The sequence below is a fragment of the Anarhichas minor genome, unplaced genomic scaffold (genome assembly GCF_050575085.1).
Source record: "Anarhichas minor isolate MPS153535 unplaced genomic scaffold, ASM5057508v1 ptg000082l, whole genome shotgun sequence".
In the NCBI taxonomy this organism is placed as follows: Eukaryota; Metazoa; Chordata; class Actinopteri; order Perciformes; family Anarhichadidae; genus Anarhichas; species Anarhichas minor.
Window position 1 is genome coordinate 791,934 of NW_027466528.1, and position 18,139 is coordinate 810,072.

General features: G+C 39.9%; 2 protein-coding genes across 3 annotated transcripts; one reads left to right on the plus strand and one right to left on the minus strand.

The window, feature by feature from the left end:
• Window positions 1-77: 77 nt before the first annotated feature.
• On the minus strand, window positions 78-5,425 carry LOC142938329 (receptor activity-modifying protein 1). 2 transcript variants are annotated; one of them, XM_076081618.1, is made up of 6 exons: window positions 5,270-5,425; window positions 4,364-4,472; window positions 4,044-4,136; window positions 3,154-3,264; window positions 2,655-2,808; window positions 78-820 (listed from the first exon to the last, which is right to left on the minus strand). In XM_076081618.1, exons 2-6 carry the CDS (start codon window positions 4,398-4,400, stop codon window positions 574-576), a joined length of 642 nt encoding a protein of 213 aa, XP_075937733.1. In that variant the 5' UTR covers window positions 4,401-4,472; window positions 5,270-5,425; the 3' UTR covers window positions 78-573. The 2 variants fall into 2 exon arrangements, with proteins under 2 accessions (XP_075937733.1, XP_075937734.1); XM_076081619.1 differs by having other exon boundaries at window positions 4,364-4,568; window positions 5,270-5,404.
• ccr10 (chemokine (C-C motif) receptor 10) lies at window positions 4,399-14,677 on the plus strand. Its single transcript, XM_076081589.1, has 3 exons — window positions 4,399-4,426; window positions 10,007-10,096; window positions 13,521-14,677. The coding sequence occupies exons 1-3, from the start codon at window positions 4,399-4,401 to the stop codon at window positions 14,675-14,677; spliced, it is 1,275 nt and encodes a 424-aa protein (XP_075937704.1).
• Window positions 14,678-18,139: the final 3,462 nt, after the last annotated feature.

Here is an 18,139-nt window from a genome sequence, read left to right on the forward strand (position 1 = left end):
CCATAATCATTCCAATAATATGTACATCCTGGTTCTTTAAATACTGGACAACATATGTTGTACATAGACAAGTCTGATTTACAGACAATATATAATGATTTTATTAGTGAGTTTAGAGATGCTAACAGGCTGACTTTGTTTCTTATACAATAGAACCAGACTTGCAGTCTCAAGGAGCAGTGTGAAGGATTTAGTGGCATCTCGTGGTGAGGTTGCAGATTGCATTCAGCTGTAAATGCGCTACACTGGCCCTTTAAATATGCATTTAAAGCCAGGAGTGGGTTAGCCTAGCTTAGCATAAAGAACCCCCTGTCCTTTAGATGCCTACCACGACCACTAGATGCCTCTAAATCCTACACACTGCTCCTTTAAAACATACCAAGTGTCAGTGAAACACATTTAAACAAAACATATACAAAGTGGAAAACGTTGACATTTTATAAATTGAGATTTAGTTCACATTTAGATTTAAGGTCGCTTCATAACTTCATTCTCAACTTTTCATTTCCTACCAGACTGGATCATACAGTAAATACAGATTATGTTTAATGGAGCACGAGAGTCCAACACAACTCACACTTGGACACTACTTTTCCAAACCACCAGATAAACCAGTACGGGGATGAGGCTCACAGGGACGAGCGTGAGGGCGACCACCAGCCCGTGAGGTGCGTCCTCAAACGGAAGCTCCTCCTTAGAGCAGTCGTGGAAGTAGTAAGAGTGGACGGAGCGGAAGATGTCCTGGGTGATGGGGTTTGGGTAATAACAGCCAGTAAAATTAGACACAATCTCCAAGCAGAGCGCCATGTCGTTGTATGGTCTGGAAAAGATAGAGAAACCAGTGAATTAACCAGCCGGCAACCTCCAGTTCTGAAACATGAAGCCGATGATTCATGTGTTAAAGCCGCATTCTCTCTAGTGTCCACCAGGGGGCGACTCCTCTGGTTGTATAGAAGTCTATGAGAAAATGACTCTACTTCTCTCTTGATTTATTACCTCAGTAAACATTGTAAACATGAGTTTATGGTCTCAATCTCTAGTTTCAAGTCTTCTTCAATACAGCATGATGTTCATTTAGTACATTATGGTCCATTTAGAGTCAAACAGACCATAAAGCAGGGGATGCTTTAGGGCGGGGCTACACGGTGATTGACAGGTCTCTCTACCAGAGACGTATACAACGTCTCTACGTCAGCCTCCTCAGTCCAAATATGGTCACTTCCTGTTCACTGGTTGAAAAAAACAAGATGGTGACAACCGAAACGCCCAACTCGAGGCTTCAAAACGGCAGTTAAAAAACCAATGGGTGACGTCACGACGACTACGTCCACTCCTTAGATTAGGAAATCAAAGCTTCATGGAGCCACATATAAAATTAGCTGAGTTTTAAGGGACTTCTTTAACAAAGAGAAGAGAGTTTATATTTTGTAATGAAGGGCTCCGATTTCACATGAAGACATTTTGAAACTCTTCAGTTGGACCAAGAAGCACTTGAAAAGTGTGGCACGTCTACTGTGACTTAAAGCGAGACTGTTGTGGTCAAACTGTTTCCTGTTTGAACATGAACAGATCATAAATGATGGAGGCTGTGGAAGGGAAACATCTAGAGCTGCGCTTACTCTGCAGTGGGACCGGCACTAACTCACTTGTCTCAGTGCTGATGATGGATATGTCCCAGTGCCTCATTAGTATTCAGTGTCCTGCTGCTTAGAGGATACGGTATTCTTCAATATTACTCCTATTGTCCACAAATCTCATGAAAGTACGAAAGAGTGTTTGTCCATCTCTCAATACTTTCTGACTTGTCTACTCTGTCTGTGGCTCGTTGCTTCTTACTGAGGAAATACTTTATTAAGAGGTCACACATACAGTATATATTTTTAACGTAATTTTTAGTAATTCAGTAATTTCCTAAAATAGGTGGCCACTGTAAACATCACTCAAACAGGAGTAAAAAGGGCATTTGTTGGGACTATTTTATTATCATTTTTTTGTATCCTCATTGTGCATATGTAGCCAATGTGTTGTTGTGATGTTGTTCCAATATTATTTTGTTCTTATTTTGTTCCTGTGAATAAAATAACAAGAAAACAAACTTGTTTTGAACATAACAGGGCTGCAACTAACAATTTTGTACATTATTGATTATTAATCCGTCGATTATTTTCTCGATTAATCGACTATCATTTGTCTATGAAATGTCAGAAAATTGTGATTTTCCCTCAGTGTTTTATTATCATTACAATGAAATCCTCACATTTGAGAAATTAAAACCAGGGAATGTTTTTTGTTAAATATTAAAATGATTAATTGATAATAATAGTTAACACATGTTAAAAGCAGATGTAAATAAGTCTGAAATGCCGTTTATTTACCTTCTGAATGTTATGTGGTTTGTTGAATTTCACCACAACAGTGTAATTAATCTACTTTATACTTTATTTCTAGATGACATAAACTAGAGAAACTAATGCATTTAATTATAATACTGCAAACATATGTAATGTTCCATGTGGCCCTGCAGTGCACTTTGCATTGCAAGACTAGCAAGATTTTAGTTTTTGGGTTAATTTTGAAGGGACAGTTTTTAAACTGAGGCAAAGAAACACAGAAAAAAATCTGATTAAAATGAGAAATAAAACCTAATATCTTACCTGATGATATTTTCCATCACACACCAGTCTTCCGCGCTGATTGACATCATTTGTGTGTGAAACTTGGCATCACAAAGGATGTGACCATATTCTTCCAGCGCTTCCTCTTGGCAATGTCCGCCTTGGAACTTATTCTCCTGGTCCTGAAAACTCTCTGCAAAGTAATGTAAAATAAAAGACAGGGACACACACTTCTAATAAAACCCACCGTTATATTAATAAAGCACATTATTCAGTGTGTCTTATTATGTACAACGGATGACAGATATCATAGATTTTGTGTTTTAGTGTTGCTTTATTCAGTGTACAGCTTCTTAAAGTTATAATCTTATTCAGTAGCTCAGCAGTGCATGTTCCTTTATCTTGGCTTTTGCCTAAAAATGAAACTAGATGCCTGATTATCTCAAAGTAAGCAGCTGCTTTAAGTGCAGGAAGGTTGAAGGCACAGATAAGGACGCTGGGTTTCCTCTCTTCATGCTGAATACGTAGAAACACTAACCGTCGTCCTCCGTGATAACGCTCGATGTTTGGTTGTTCTGCAGTTCTTCCTGAATTAGACGCCTCTCGTCTTTGTCCAAACTGGGCGTCGGGCTGCCTGGTTTCATTGTACCTGTCGGTCCAAAAGACGTTTATTTCTGAGCAATATTCTCCATGTTTGGTGAATGAATTATGTCAAATCCACACGATGACGTGATGATTGTGGGGAATTTTTCCTTATTGGGATAATCGTGAATATCGTCACGAGTGATTTAAAAAAAGATGTTTTTCATCATCATTCCAGAGGAGTGAAAAATAGAGATTAAAAAAACAATTGTCACGTTTTTTATGCAGAGACAGTTTATGATTTATGATTACCTTATTTAGAATTGTTTGTTTTTGCCTAAAAGGATAATAATGTGAACCACAACTATTTTGGCCACGATAACTCAGACATGAGTGACTAACATGTTAAACGCTAAAACGACGAGACGGAAACTTATTAATGAATTATTTTTCAAGCTCCAATGACACATTTTCTCCTGTTTCAGCTTCCTAATTATCAGGATTTCATGCTTTCCTTTTTCATAAATGATGTAGTAAATAAATGGTCCGACAAACGATTAGCAGATTGATTGATTGCCAGAGAATTTACTGACAATTCCAGTAAATGATGAATCGTTAAAGTCAAAAGAAGTCACTGGTTCCACCTGATGTTCTGCTTTAAAATGTTAACGTTTGTTGTTTTGTGTTGTTGTCTTTAATGATGACAGATTGAATATTTTGGATTGTTTAAATCAATATGAAGATGTCACTTTGAGGAGAACTAGAGGACATAAGCTCTCCAGCATTTGATAAACCAAGGGATTAATCAAGATTAATAATGCGTAAGAAATTAAAACCAGGTCTTACTGTTGTTGGTGATGGACTCTCTGAATGTTTGGTTCCTCTCAACTTTGCTCTTCTCTTCTTCTGTCGTGTTGTCTGTCTGTGATTCCACTTCACCTGTGGACACAGATTCAACATCAAAGAACAAATCCAGCACATGTTTAAACAAAAGACTCTCACAGCAGCCTTTTCTTTAGTGCTGCTAAAACTAAAATGCTGCCTCACAACCTTTGTCCCACACACAAGGAAAACAATGGACCCCAAAAGAACAGGAAATGCTAAGAGAGTAAAACACTAAATCAACCTACAACCCTTAAAACGTGTCGGTGAAGTTGGATACGTACCGAGGATGAGGATGAGGAAGAGCAGGTACAGGATCATGGTGGAGTTCGGCGAGCGGATCGTCGGTAACCTTCTGAGGCCGGTCGGCGACCCGAGCTGAAGGTCTGAGAGCTGAGTGGGTTTAAAGGAACAAGCCCAACCCTCTTTATCTCTGCACTACTGTTTGTTGTGTTTGTGCTTGTGTGGTCCGGTGATGCTGGAATATGACTGATAAACAGATAGAAGCGATAGAAGAGGAAGAGGAGTGGAAGAAGTGGAGGTGACAATCTACTGCATGAAAGGAGAAGAGGATTCATAAATACAGAACAACACCTTTTACAGGTTATCCAAAATAACTGGACCTGTATTCCTACTTTACTCTTTACACTTTTTAAATCAGGACTCATCAGTTTGTGTCGCTGTATCACAGAAATGTTTTAATGTCTTAAAGCTGCATTCTCTCTAGTGTCCACCAGGGGGCGACTCCTCTGGTTGTATAGAAGTCTATGAGAAAATGACTCTACTTCTCTCTTGATTTATTACCTCAGTAAACATTGTAAACATGAGTTCATGGTCTCAATCTCTAGTTTCAAGTCTTCTTCAATACAGCATGATGTTCATTTAGTACATTATGGTCCATTTAGAGTCAACCAGACCATAAAGCAGGGGATGCTTTAGGGAACTATACAGAGATGCAGAAAATGGTCCCAAAAACTGCAGTGACCAGATGTTTTCGGATGAACTGAGCCTTTTTTCAAAGGAAATTAAACTATATATTTGTGATCGGTAGGAATAAATGGTTCCTCATGTTTGTATGAAGTTTAGTAGACCAGTTTTTATACAAACAATAAAAATCCATGTTTCTCAGCTACAGATGATTCCATCTGTTTGTAGTAAATAAGAGGAAGTGCTGGTATGTCTTCACTTACCCTGAGAGTCTACTGCCATAAAAACACGATAATACTCCAGGGATATAACTCCTAATTGGAATGGGACTCTCCTGATGTTGGTGGTATTGCGGGTAAAGGGAGGCAGCGCGGTTTCCTCCTCAGATAGTCACTGAAAACTCTTTAGGGATTTCCTCCATTTAGCAGCATTTAGAAGGTGGCTGGAATCAGGAAGCTGGTGCTGACATGACAGAAAGGCAAACCTCCCAAAAACACACAAACAATACCTCAGTTTGCTCACAGAAAGCTTTGACACAAAATAATGATGCAAGCACAAAAAAACTAAAAACACCAACAAGTTTCATGTATTTTGTGCAAAAAAACACAAGTTGATTTCTGCTCATTTTAGAAAAGAAGCATGTTGAAATACAGAAGAATGCCTTTGCCTCTAACACACCACAAACTTCCTGTTCTTTGTTTGTTTTTTAATGTGCAGGATGTCGGAGCTTTTTGTAATGGCTTCAGACTACACCTCAGCTCGCGGAGACAGGAAGCTTTTTCTGGCATTCTGGTTTTTTTTGCTGCATGTTGAAAGACATTTAGGGACAAAATCAAGGATGTGTAGTAGCCAAATATTAGTATTGTCATGATGCCGTCTGACAAACTGACTGCTGTTTCTGTAGATTGTGGAAATACAAGAATGACGATGAGTTCTTGTGATTTGTTTTGTTTGTAGGAGCTGTAAATATTGTAAATATTGTGCAATTTGTATTTTTATGTTAAGAAATCAGGACAAACGCAGTTCTTAGTATGAAGGATTTACTTTAATACAGTATGCTTTATTAGTATTATATAATATGTTAAGTGTGTAAGAAATGAAACTGAATTCAGTCAATCAAACTTCCTGTTACAATCAGATACATTTTTTCAATCAATTATCACCTTTAAAACCACATTTCCTCTTCTGAGTGCTGGCAGAATGACTCATAACACCGTGAAACAACAACTCAACACATCACACTATGTCAACCCACCAAAACTGTCAAGTACATTAAAAAACAAAATATCTGGTCAAATTCATAATATTGTTTGCTTATTCTGTTAGGTTCATGGAACCTCTAGACTGTGTGGAAACCGCATGTAATCCAGCCTCTTACACAAAGAGAACCGGTTTCAATTATAAACAAAGCATTTAATACCTCTCATGCTAAAACAATTGCATAGTCGAGTACATCATTTACAGTTACACCGAATATGACCTGCTCACCCCAAAAATCGTTACCACCCACCCAGTGGTACAGGAGCAAGAGGCCGGAATTTCTTTATCCCCCGCTTTACATAGTTCAAAAAACCTCACATAATGTCCGTAGTTCCTATTGGCTAAATCCAGTTGGCTCCTCCTCCTCGCAGGACCCTCGCACGGGTATGACCTGTAATTGCCTGTCTAGAAATCTATCTGTCCCTTACTCCCAACATACTATTCTTTACAGTTTAAAACATTCAATGACTGTCTTTTATGGCTTAACACTTCTATGGTAAACATTCTATATAAAGATAAAGATTTGCAACTTTTGGCAAAAACATTCACAAGTTTCACAAGCATAGAGCTAAAGGTGCTACAAATTCTACTAAGATACACTTCTAACTACAAATCACTTGTAACTACAAATTCTAAAACACTTCTACAATCATTAATCTTCTAATTATGTATTCCAAGACACTTCTAATTATGATTTCTTATTTATGAATCATTAAACACTTCTATTATAATTTCCTAAAACATAGTTCTAAACCCAAATTTCCTACAATTCTTACATCTGATAGTTCCAACTAGTTCCAGATTCCATTAAGTTTGTGCCGATTATTGACTATTTTGTTTAGGCAAAGGTTGTGTACAATTACTTCTGTTTATACAAAATGTAACATTTATTAACTTCTTCTTTTGTCAAATGGGAAATGGGTTGATATTTCTTAAGGTAAGGTGAAAAAAAAGTGAGGTTTTGCCGTCAGTTCGGTCGTATAATTACATTTCCTCAGAGAAACCTCCTCAGAGAAACCTCCTCAGAGAAACCTCCTCAGAGAAACCTCCTCAGAGAAACCTCCTCAGAGAAACCTCCTCAGAGAAACCTCCTCAGAGAAACCTCCTCAGAGTACTTCTCCAAACCAAGACCACCGACAGCCGGCCGTCTCAACAGCTCCTCCCACAAACAGTTTAAATAAAGAGCGGCTCCACACTTTAACCCTTTAACTTCATTAATATTCAGTAATGAATAGCTCCGGTGGTTGTGCTGTCCATGTTTGAGTACAAATACATAATAACGCAATAAGCCTTTTATTAGTGACTTACTGACATCCATAACTGCAGACCTGATAGCTTATTATAATGCAAATATTGTTCTGATTAATGTTATATATAATCTAATCAATAACATTATTAGAGGTCATAGGAAGTCACTGGATAACAGGTTGTTGTCTGAAGCTTGAGGGAACAAATATGTGTAATATAAAAACAATTGATTGTTTAAAAACAAAAAAAAGACTTTGGAGAAATAAAATGAGTGTGATGTGAACCATCACCCCAAAGAGCCAATCACGACTCAAACTGAGTTGTGTTCACAGGTTGAATAGTAGGTCACCGGTTTCACATCAGTTTACAATAACCACATATACAAACAAGCATGCAGGGTGGAAATCAGAAGTTTAACAAAAACCACACTGTGGATCAAGAGACGTCAACATCTCAGCCCAGCTCTCAACATGCCAAACGGTTCCCATGAACCGAAACAATTCACACCGAACTCATGGTACGTTCTTCTCATGGTCTGATGCCAACGTCTAGGGTAAACACTGTGGTTTGATGCTCGCCATAATTATAACAGTGCAAAAGGGCGGCAAGGTGGTGCATTTATTCGTACGTTCACCTCACAGCAAGAAGGCTCTGGATTAGAACTTGAGTGAAGTTAAGTGAACTGTGTTTGCCTCTAAATGGATGGATTGTTTTAATTGGCTCATAAAGGAGTCCAACAAGGATCTATATAAGGCTCCCTATTATTCACGCTATCCGTAAATCACATTTATTTGCCAACTCAACATTGCAACATCCAATTCTATGCAGATGATACATTACTATTTATCCTTGTTACACAGTTTGTAATACTTGACCCAGTTTACAATGCTTGTCGGTAGATAGGCCTTTTTAAAATGCACTAAACACAACAAAAATACATATAAAACACAAAAAAATGCACGAACACAAATAAATATACGATAAATGACTTTCAGCATTAGCGTGAAACAGGCCTTCATCAAGTTGTAGCCTCTTTTATAAAAGCTAAACCTCGAAACTCCAAAAATACAAAATGTATGCTTTTCACAGAGTACGTTGTTCTAATGAATATACACCTATTCATGCTCTCAGTGGAAATCTAATAGTTACAGTAAATGTGTTTTAAGTACTAAGGAATTCAGTTGTATAGCAGCAGATTAAACCTCACTTAAAAAAATAAAGAAAGTTGTATTTTTATGAGAACATGGCTTCTCCTTTTTTTTAAACATTTTACAAACTGCAGTACTATCTCCACTTTATTATTACAGATCCTCACACTGCTGCTGTACTCACCACTGTGAGTTTTATGAAAAGGTCAGAGGTCATCACTGACACGACAAGGCATCTCCATACCTGTGTTTTCCTTCATAAAGACATGCTGGAGATCCATGACAGCCATGACATCCATGACATCCATAACATCCATGACATCAGATCACATAACAAGTTAGCTTTGCAACTATTTTAACAATCGATTGAGTCGTCTTTTAAGCGGAAATGCCAACAATTTAATTTAGTGTTTTAAAATCTTTTTCCGTTTTTCTTTGTTTTTATGTCGTTCTAAACTAAATATTGTTGTTTTTTGGACTGTTGGTCGGACTAAACACGACATTTGAAGAAGTCACGTTGGACTCTTGGTGGCATTTTTTTTCCATTTCATACGAAAATACATATTGATTAATCAAGAAAATAATCGGCGCATTAATCTATAATGAAAATAGATTAATAAGTTGCAGCTCTAGTGTTATTTATGTCACGTCTGTTTTTGTATAAAATATATCTCGGTCTCAACTTCCTAGTTAGATCAATAGAGCTTAACTAAATACAAAGTTAAACTTTTAATTTTTCTTTACACAAAAATGGAGCAAAATGTTCTTTTTGTCATGTGGACTTGATGTGTTTGACCCTAATGTGACTTGATAACTCCACTAACAACCATATAACCACAGAGTTAAACGGAAGGTTGTGAACCGGCTTCGGTGGCCGTCAGCAGTCACGCCCTGAAATGTTTTTGCACGTGTTGTCCGCCCGTTGAACCTACAGCTCGATGCTGTGAGCATGGCACTGAATTTTGACTCTTTTTATTAGGACATATTTCAGATTTGTTAAAGGAAATAAAATATTGCCAAATGTACAGAATGTACTAAATGTTTTTTGTGGATTTAAAAACGTAATACCGATTATAATTACTGACCAAAAATCCACGTGCAGTTGCAGTGACGATAAACATCTGTTGACTGGTAGCAACTTCATTGTGCAGATCAGAATCTTATCAGAATTGGTACAAATGATCAAAAGCATCCCATAGAACCAGCTTCAGAGATATGAAAGCGCTCTAAAATCTTACCGTCCTCCTGCTGACGAAAACAACTAACCCAGGAGGGTATGGCAAGGTCAGCAAAACACAGAACTGGTTTCATTGGCTGGAGGTCGTTATGGTTTTTTGCCCGCAGGCTTATTTTTAAAGAGTGGCAGCTTCTCAAATCTCTATCTCAGACTCAGCAGGAAGGCTGGTGACATGCTTAACACCTCAAACAGCACAGGTAAGATCACTTCAGACAATCTTAGGTTTTAAGATTTTAAACAACACTGATTGGGAGATTCTTTTTCAGATTTTGTGATGAATACTCATTGAGCTGAAACATTTATATACTTAATGAATATCAATATATATGGAAATTAGAAATATATATTCATATATAATAATAATATATACATTTATAAACATGACTGAGTTTACATGTAAAATATTCAGATTAATTTGCAGGTATTCAATAAACATCACTTACTGATATTACATCATGAAATCAGCTCTTTGTCACTGCTTTGTAAAAGTTTGTAAAAATGTCAAATAAACTAAATGTTTACCAATTCTACTTAAAGGAGATTATTTACTGTAAGCCAGACCTCCCTGAGAGGAAACCCCATGTGTCTAACAAGGAAAAAATATTAATAATATCATACTGCAGCGACAGTAAAAAAAGGAAATGAAACTGAGTTCACTGGCATGTGATGCTGCTGATCGTAACGCTGCTCATGGTTTCCCACATGGCAACCATGTGACACCAGTGTGACACACAGCTGTGAAACATGACTGAAATATATAGAACTGCTTCCCACTCAAACTGTACAACAACAGACACGGTTTCTACTTGACGTGATCTCACTTTCGACCTGAATGCAAGGGAGTTGGGATGTCCTGATATTGTTCGTTGTTATTACAGACGCAGTTTAAGAGAAGAGTTGCAGGACTGTTGACGATATTTAAATAATGTGACACTGAAAACTGACAACAAATGTTTTAGATTCAAAATCTAAATGATGTGATCAAGTAGATCAGACCTCATTTAGATCCAGATATGTTTGACAAGCAAGGAAAGAAAATATTTACAATCTTAAAATTTAGCGTAATCTTTGACCGCCAGCATAAGAAAAGAATACAAAGTCAGATGACCAAAAACACCCTCAAGAATATGAAGAAACAACCCGTCTATACTTTGATCCAAAAGCTTAAGACATTTGAGAATGAAAGACAAAATGTTGCGGGAGTGGAAAAAATGTTTTAGTCTTAAGATTGTCCCTCACGATCGAGCAGCAGAAAATGTATTTTTAAGACATCGTGTCACTCGAGCGGATGCTGCTGAGATAGACAATGTGCAGAAGATTACATTTATTTATTGTTAAAAAACTGAATAAATAGAAACAATTAGGAGAGTTATAAACATCTGATAATTAGGCTTAAAAAAAGGTAACTTCATTTAAAATGTGCATACGTCGGTCCACAGTGCAGTGCTGCCATTATTAGTACACACAGAGGGACTTTCCATTCTCAAATAATCGTTAGCTTGTGTTTAATATTTAAATGAAAGGAGAGGATATTAATAAAGCCAAATATATTTTGAGATGTGTATCCCTTCAACTGTGATGGTCGTCCAATAGTGCGATACAGAGAGAGAGACTTTAAAAGTGACGGTAATAGTTTAACAGCTTGAGTGAAGACGGCAGAGTGTAACTACACCACAGCCTCTATAGTACAGACATTAATAAAGGCTGAATGCAAGTCTAGTGCCGTAAGAGTCCACTTTTCTTATGTTTGTTTTTTTATGGAGAAAAATTTGAATTTTGGAACAGCCAGAGAACCAGATGTGGAGAACACCAAATATTCTGTCAGACCACTGAAATAAATAAAAGTCAAGAACGATGCTGCATTGTGGACTATGATTCTATGAGTTTTTGATATATTAGTACTTGAAATAGCACATTAACACTATTGTCATGTTGTAAACCCTCATGGAGATAGGAGGCCTGTAACAGTTAGTAAATCATAATATGAATCAAAACTGTTCGTCAGTTTGGGGTTACGTCTCATCAGAAGACACGCCATGACTCAGATTCATATTCTCTATAAGTAGACATTTCCTTTTTCCTTCAGCTACCTGAGCAAAACACCAACAAATGTTCTGTATTTTATCATCAAATGTTTCGTGCTCTTCCACAAATATGTGGAAAGTTACAAAGCATAACTTGTATTCCAACACAACTTGGAAAAACGACCGTTTTGACCGAGTCTACATCCAACTGCACGCTAAATAATGTCTCCGTTCATTCTGGAGTAGAAAGTTACAATAACACTAAATCACATTTAGCCTCACAACTCACCGTGTGTCAACAACTCCTGTTTGCAAAATGTACATCTGTTGAGAACCAGTTGAGAACCAGAAAATATACAAATATCAGATGAATCCCAGCGCCGTTCTGCTCACGAGTCTGTTAACTTCCTCTTACCTTTTTCAAGGGAAACTCCTTTAATATCTATATCCACCACCAAAGAAGAAGATAAGAACAAGAGCACAATTAAATACTGCGAGTAGCCTCAACAGTAACTGAGTTGCAGAGTGAAAGATGAAATGAAAAAAGGTGATTGTGGAACTGCCCGTAAAGGCTGTTGGCACGCGACACTGACTGATCTGTAGACGCTGAAGCTGCCCACAGTTTCCCCTGTAACAACGACCCGGTGCCAGTCTCACGCAACCCAGAGCCGAATGACTAAAATATCACAGCTGCTTAGTCAGACTGAGGAGCAAAGCTGCAGGTCTCTCACTTTCAACCTGAGTGTGGCGGAGGTAGTGTTTCCTGATATCGTCACATGAAGCATTCTGCTCAAAATCAAGCCAGGCCGGTGTCCAGGTTTTTGTAATTGAAGTCCTCACGCAAGCTGGTTCAACTGTGACATTTCGTAGAAGCCCAGAATGACTCATAATAATCACTACAGACATGCAGCAGAAGGCTGTTATTGAGCAGGTTATAGGTTGTTGAACTTACTACCTTAAGTAAATGTAAAATATTGAAAAGAACTTAAAGAATATGAATTTTAGTCTTCAGCCGTGTGTTTCACTAGATTATATGTAAATGATGCTCTTTTAAATGTAGTCCTAGAGCTGAAACTCGTGGTCTGAAGCGATAGTTCTATCTGCACATTATTAGAGTAATTGGATGATATTTTAAACGGCTTTAAAAATGTAAGAACCAAATAACACCTGAAGGTTCTGAGCTTGTTCACACATCCTGCCAGATATAATCATCAAAAATTAAAGATGCACATTACGTCCATCTTGTTGGTTTTTCTCAACACTGTGATGAATAAGTGTCCAAACTCACAGCTAAACCTAAACTTAGCCCCAAAGCTGCAACCAGCCACTTATACATGTATTGTTATAATGTTTACACACACACACACACACACAGACACAGACACAGACAGGTTCACCTGATGGTGGCGTGAGACTAACAATGCTCTGACAAGCGTATTCAAAAGTCCAAATTCAATATACATTTCTTTACAATTGTCTACACTGTCCATCCACCTAAAAATAATAGTCTTAAATCTTAAATTCTTCTTTAATCTTAAAATATATATTTTCTTCTCATTGATAAATGATTTACCAGTCTTCATTTCTTCCCCTCCAGCAATGGATGTCATCCACGACGGCCTCGACTATACTGATTACGACGGCGATGACTTTCTAAACTACTCGTCGTGGAATACAAGTAACATCACAGACTTCAGCGATTGGGATTCTGACTTTTGTGAGGCTGGAGAGCAGGAGCTCACCATCAAAACCTTCCAGATTAGCATCTTCTGCCTCGTCTTCCTGCTGGGCGTGGTGGGGAACTGCCTGGTCATCGCCACCTTCGCTCTCTACCGCCGCCTCCGACTGCGCTCCATGACTGACGTCTTCCTGTTCCACCTGGCGCTGGCCGACCTCCTCCTGCTCCTCACGCTCCCGCTGCAGGCCGTCGACACTCTGGGCTGGAGCTCCTCCGTCACCCTCTACAGGGCCACGCGTGCATGCTACGCCATCAACACGTACAGCGGGCTCCTGCTGCTGGCCTGCATCAGCGTCGACCGCTACATGGTGGTGGCTCGAGCCCAAGAGATGCTCAGGCTGCGCAGTCGGATTCTAATAGGCGGGAAAGTTGCCGCCGTTGGCATGTGGCTGGTCGCAGTGCTCCTCAGCCTGCCCGAAATCCTCTACTCTGAGGTGGCGTGGCAGGAGAGCGAGGCGTACTGCGGCATAATAAAATGCGAAAGAGTCAAAATGGCCACCAACGGAGCCATCATCGCCGTCTTCTGCCTGTCCCTCTCCGTCATGGTGACGTGCTACTCTTTGATAGCTCGAGTGCTGTGGGATGGGAAGGCACTCCGGCGGGGCAAGCAGTGGCATCGGCAGCGCACCTTGAAGCTCATGGTGGCTCTGGTGCTGGTTTTCCTGGTGTTCCAGCTGCCGTACACGGTGGTGCTGTCGCGTAAAATGGCGGGGCCGTTCTGCGGTCTGCTGCTGGAGTACATCACCTGCACTTTGGCGTACACCCGCTGCTGCCTCAACCCGATCTTGTACGCTCTGGTGGGCGTGCGCTTCCGTAACGACGTGATGAGGCTCGTCCATGATTCGGGCTGTCATTGTGGGCTCCAGCTGGCTCCACAGAGTGTGAGCACCAACTCCATCTCCTACTCCTCACCTGCTCCGGTGCTCCTGGCTAGCTCGCCAACATCCCCCGGATGCAGTTCCTTTGGCAACAAGGCTGTGCCTCCCACCAAATTTCAGTTTCCGGGAACCAAATAATATTTCATGCAGTGGACTTTGAATTAATATACATATTTCTCAATAGTATACATGATGTTAGTGGTGGGCGACTGTGGCTAAGTGGAGAGCAGGGCCGTCCGTCAATCAGAGGGTCAACGGTTCGATCCCCGGCTAGTTGCATGTCGATGTGTCCTTGAGCAAGACACTTAACCCCAAAATTGCTCCCGTAGAAATGTGATAGAATCTGAATTGTTATATACATTAAATGATGTGCGGTTCGGCACGCATGTCAACCGTGGATTAATTACACCGTTTGACCATCATGGTGTTCTTTTACTGACGATCGTTTTTGGTTTTCAGTAAAAAATATGCGATGGGAACTGTAGTTCCAAAACATGGCATCATGATTATTCCCCAAATAGAATGAAGACAAAGAATAATACGACGGACGGAATGCACTGATATTATTGCGACAGACTTTAAATACACTGTTGTAGATGCATCCATGCAAACCACATGTGCACAAGCCACCAAAACACTCACCTCACTGTCCTTATTAGAAGCCCCTCCGGCTCCTTCCTCCCTCCCCTCCTCGTCAAAGAAGTGGCACAGTTTTCAAAGTTGGCCCCGAAGACTTCATGCTCAGAGTTATTAATCGCCTCTCTCAAGCCCTGTCCTAGATCACACGGCTCAGCAAACACTTCTAATGAAACAATAGACAGGGAGCCCTCATGAAGACACACCTGAGCACAGTGGACCTGATTAGTGTCCGCGCAGAAAATACTGCTGATGGAGGTGTATTTTTGGCACGGAGGGGGTGCTCCCCAGCACCTACTTCCACCCCCTAAACTCCATCCAGGTCCCTTTCCTCTCTCACACTCTCCCCATCCTCCCCCCACCTGGAGTTCACTGACCACATGAAAGAGCTGGTCATTGCTGGAACCAAACACACTCCTCGCCCCACTCCTCGACGTACAGCTCCAGCCCCACCCCCGAAACTGGCTCCAAGTCCTGAGCCAGTTTTGACACAATCGGCGAAGTTAAAGTGCCCTGCCCGTCCCCCACAACCATCCTCTGACTCCCCTACCTGATAAAGGCAATAATTGATATCCTCTGGGTCCAGGCTACAAGGCTAATGACACCAATGACTCTCTCCAGGAAAAGTCGGGGCCCTGTATGCAGCGAGCCTTCTCAATTCCTGTCCTGCTAGTTTATAGAAAAAGAAAGGTGAGGCTGCGAATAAACAATAGTAAACCTGCAAACTTATCAAACTTAACATACATTCCTCGTCAGCCTGTCCAAATAAATTGGGCAAAGAAAGCTTTAACCACATTAAACTTAGCTTTATTAAATGTCTTAGCTTTATTAAATGTCAGGAAAAACATTTTTAATCAATGATTTTATTGTTCGGCACAAACTGGACATTTTGTTTTTAACTGAAACATGGTTAAATCAAGATAACAGTGCAGCTGTTCTTATTGAATCAACACCTCACAGCTTCAGTTTCATGAGTGAAACAAGAGCGCATAAGAAAGGAGGTGGAGTTGCTATTTTATTTAATGATTCTCTTCAATGCAAGCAGATGTCCTTTGGTCATTTTAGTTCTTTTGAATATGTGGCTCTGAATTCCACTCAAGCTTTATTCCTAAACATTTACAGACCGCCTAAATACTGTGCAACCTTCTTTGATGAGTTTACTGAACTGCTGTCTATAATCTGTATTGATTTTGACTGTGTTGTTATTGTTGGCGATTTTAATATCCATGTTGATAATCCCCAGGACAGAGGGTCTATAGAACTATGTGGTGTCCTTGATAACTATGATCTGACTCAGCATGTGACAGGATCCACACACAACAGGGGGCACACTCTGGACCTAATCATCACCAAAGGTGTAAACATTTCCAAGGTCGCTGTGACTGATGTTGCACTCTCTGATCATTTCTGTGTTTTCTTTGAGAGTGCAGTCTCCTTGCGCACAAATGTCCAAACCAAGGTTGTGATGAAGCATTACATCTCTGAAAACACCAGTGAACTATTTATTCAGAAGTTCTCCTCCACACCAGCCCTCTCTTGCATCTCAGTCAATGAGCTTGTAGATGGCTTCAATTCTAAAGTATATCAAGGATTAGAGAACTTATGTCTCAACAGGATTTGGATAAACTTGTCCATGCATTTATCTTCAGCAGACTGGACTACTGTAACGGTGTGTTTACAGGTCTCTGTAAAAAGTCTGTCAGAAAGCTGCAGCTGATTCAGAACGCTGCAGCTCGAGTCCTCACTAAGACCAGGAGGGTGGATCACATCACTCCAGTTCTGAGGTCTTTGCACTGGCTTCCTGTCAAACAAAGAATTGACTTTAAAATCCTGCTGCTGGTTTACAAAGCACTGAATGGTTTAGGGCCAAAATACATCTCTGATCTGCTGCTACCTTATGAACCATCCCGACCCCTTAGGTCGTCTGGGACCGGTCTACTTTCTGTTCCCAGAGTCAGAACTAAACATGGAGAAGCAGCGTTCAGTGTTTCTGCTCCACATATCTGGAACAAAGTCCCAGAAAGCTGCAGGTCTGCTGAGACCCTCAGCTCCTTTAAATCAAGATTGAAGACTTTTCTGTTTGCTGCCTTTAATTGAACCACATTCAATTAATATATTAATCAATTTCCTGCATTTCTGCATTTTACTACTGTATTTTATTTCTTACACTGTTTTGTAATGTTTTAATGAATGTTCTTAATTGTTTTTAAATCTCCTTTTCTTTTGCCTTATGTTTTGATGCTTTTAATGGTTTTATGTGAAGCACTTTGAATTACCTTGTTGAAATGTGCTATACAAATAAACTTGCCTTGCCTCTGGGGACGAGTATTATTAGAGGACGGGTGGAGTGAACAGGGCCCGGCTCTATTGCCAGCCGAGCTCTCCGGTGCAATGTCATCAGAGCTGCTGAGAGTGTTGCAGTGCGAGATGATGCGTTGGAGACGGGAGGATGTGCTGCTTGACGGTCTGAATCACAATCACTCAGAGAGATGAGAATATCAAGGAGGAGTATTTTCTTTGCTGCTTTTCTGTGCAAAATGTAGATGTAGTTTGCTGGAGAGAGAGAGAGAGAGAGAGAGAGAGAGAGAGAGAGAGAGAATCGTGTGAATATTCCTCCTTCGAGGTCCAGGTTTTGCTTCACGTGAACTGATTTGTTGTGCTGCAGAGAATCTTCAGGGAAAAAAAGTATTTGTGGCAGCACTAAGAAATACACAAACACTAAACATGGAACTACTTTCAAAAGTACTGTTGTTTACTGCAACCGATGGGAGCAGTGAACTGATTACCAATATAATATCAGTGATGTTATTTATCAACCAAATTATAACGGACACACTCGATTAACTCTGAAGAGTTCATTAGATGGGGCAGCATGTTCGATTCATCAAGCCTCATTGAGTACGTTTCTAAGTGCATCACGGACAGAACTCATTGTCTGCTCTAGAAGTTTCCTCCCAATCATCC

Excerpts from the sequence above, each read along its gene's own strand:
- LOC142938329 (XM_076081618.1), bottom strand. The coding sequence starts at position 4,400 with ATGATCCTGTACCTGCTCTTCCTCATCCTCATCCTCG. Across the intron at positions 3,265-4,043 it reads AGAGTCCATCACCAACAACA|GTACAATGAAACCAGGCAGC; the intron begins GTAAGACCTGGT and ends TTGGACCGACAG. Across the intron at positions 821-2,654 it reads GTGATGGAAAATATCATCAG|ACCATACAACGACATGGCGC; the intron begins GTAAGATATTAG and ends TATCTTTTCCAG.
- ccr10 (XM_076081589.1), top strand. The coding sequence starts at position 4,399 with ATGGTGGAGTTCGGCGAGCGGATCGTCG. Across the intron at positions 4,427-10,006 it reads GTTCGGCGAGCGGATCGTCG|GCTTATTTTTAAAGAGTGGC; the intron begins GTAACCTTCTGA and ends TTTTGCCCGCAG. Across the intron at positions 10,097-13,520 it reads TAACACCTCAAACAGCACAG|CAATGGATGTCATCCACGAC; the intron begins GTAAGATCACTT and ends CTTCCCCTCCAG.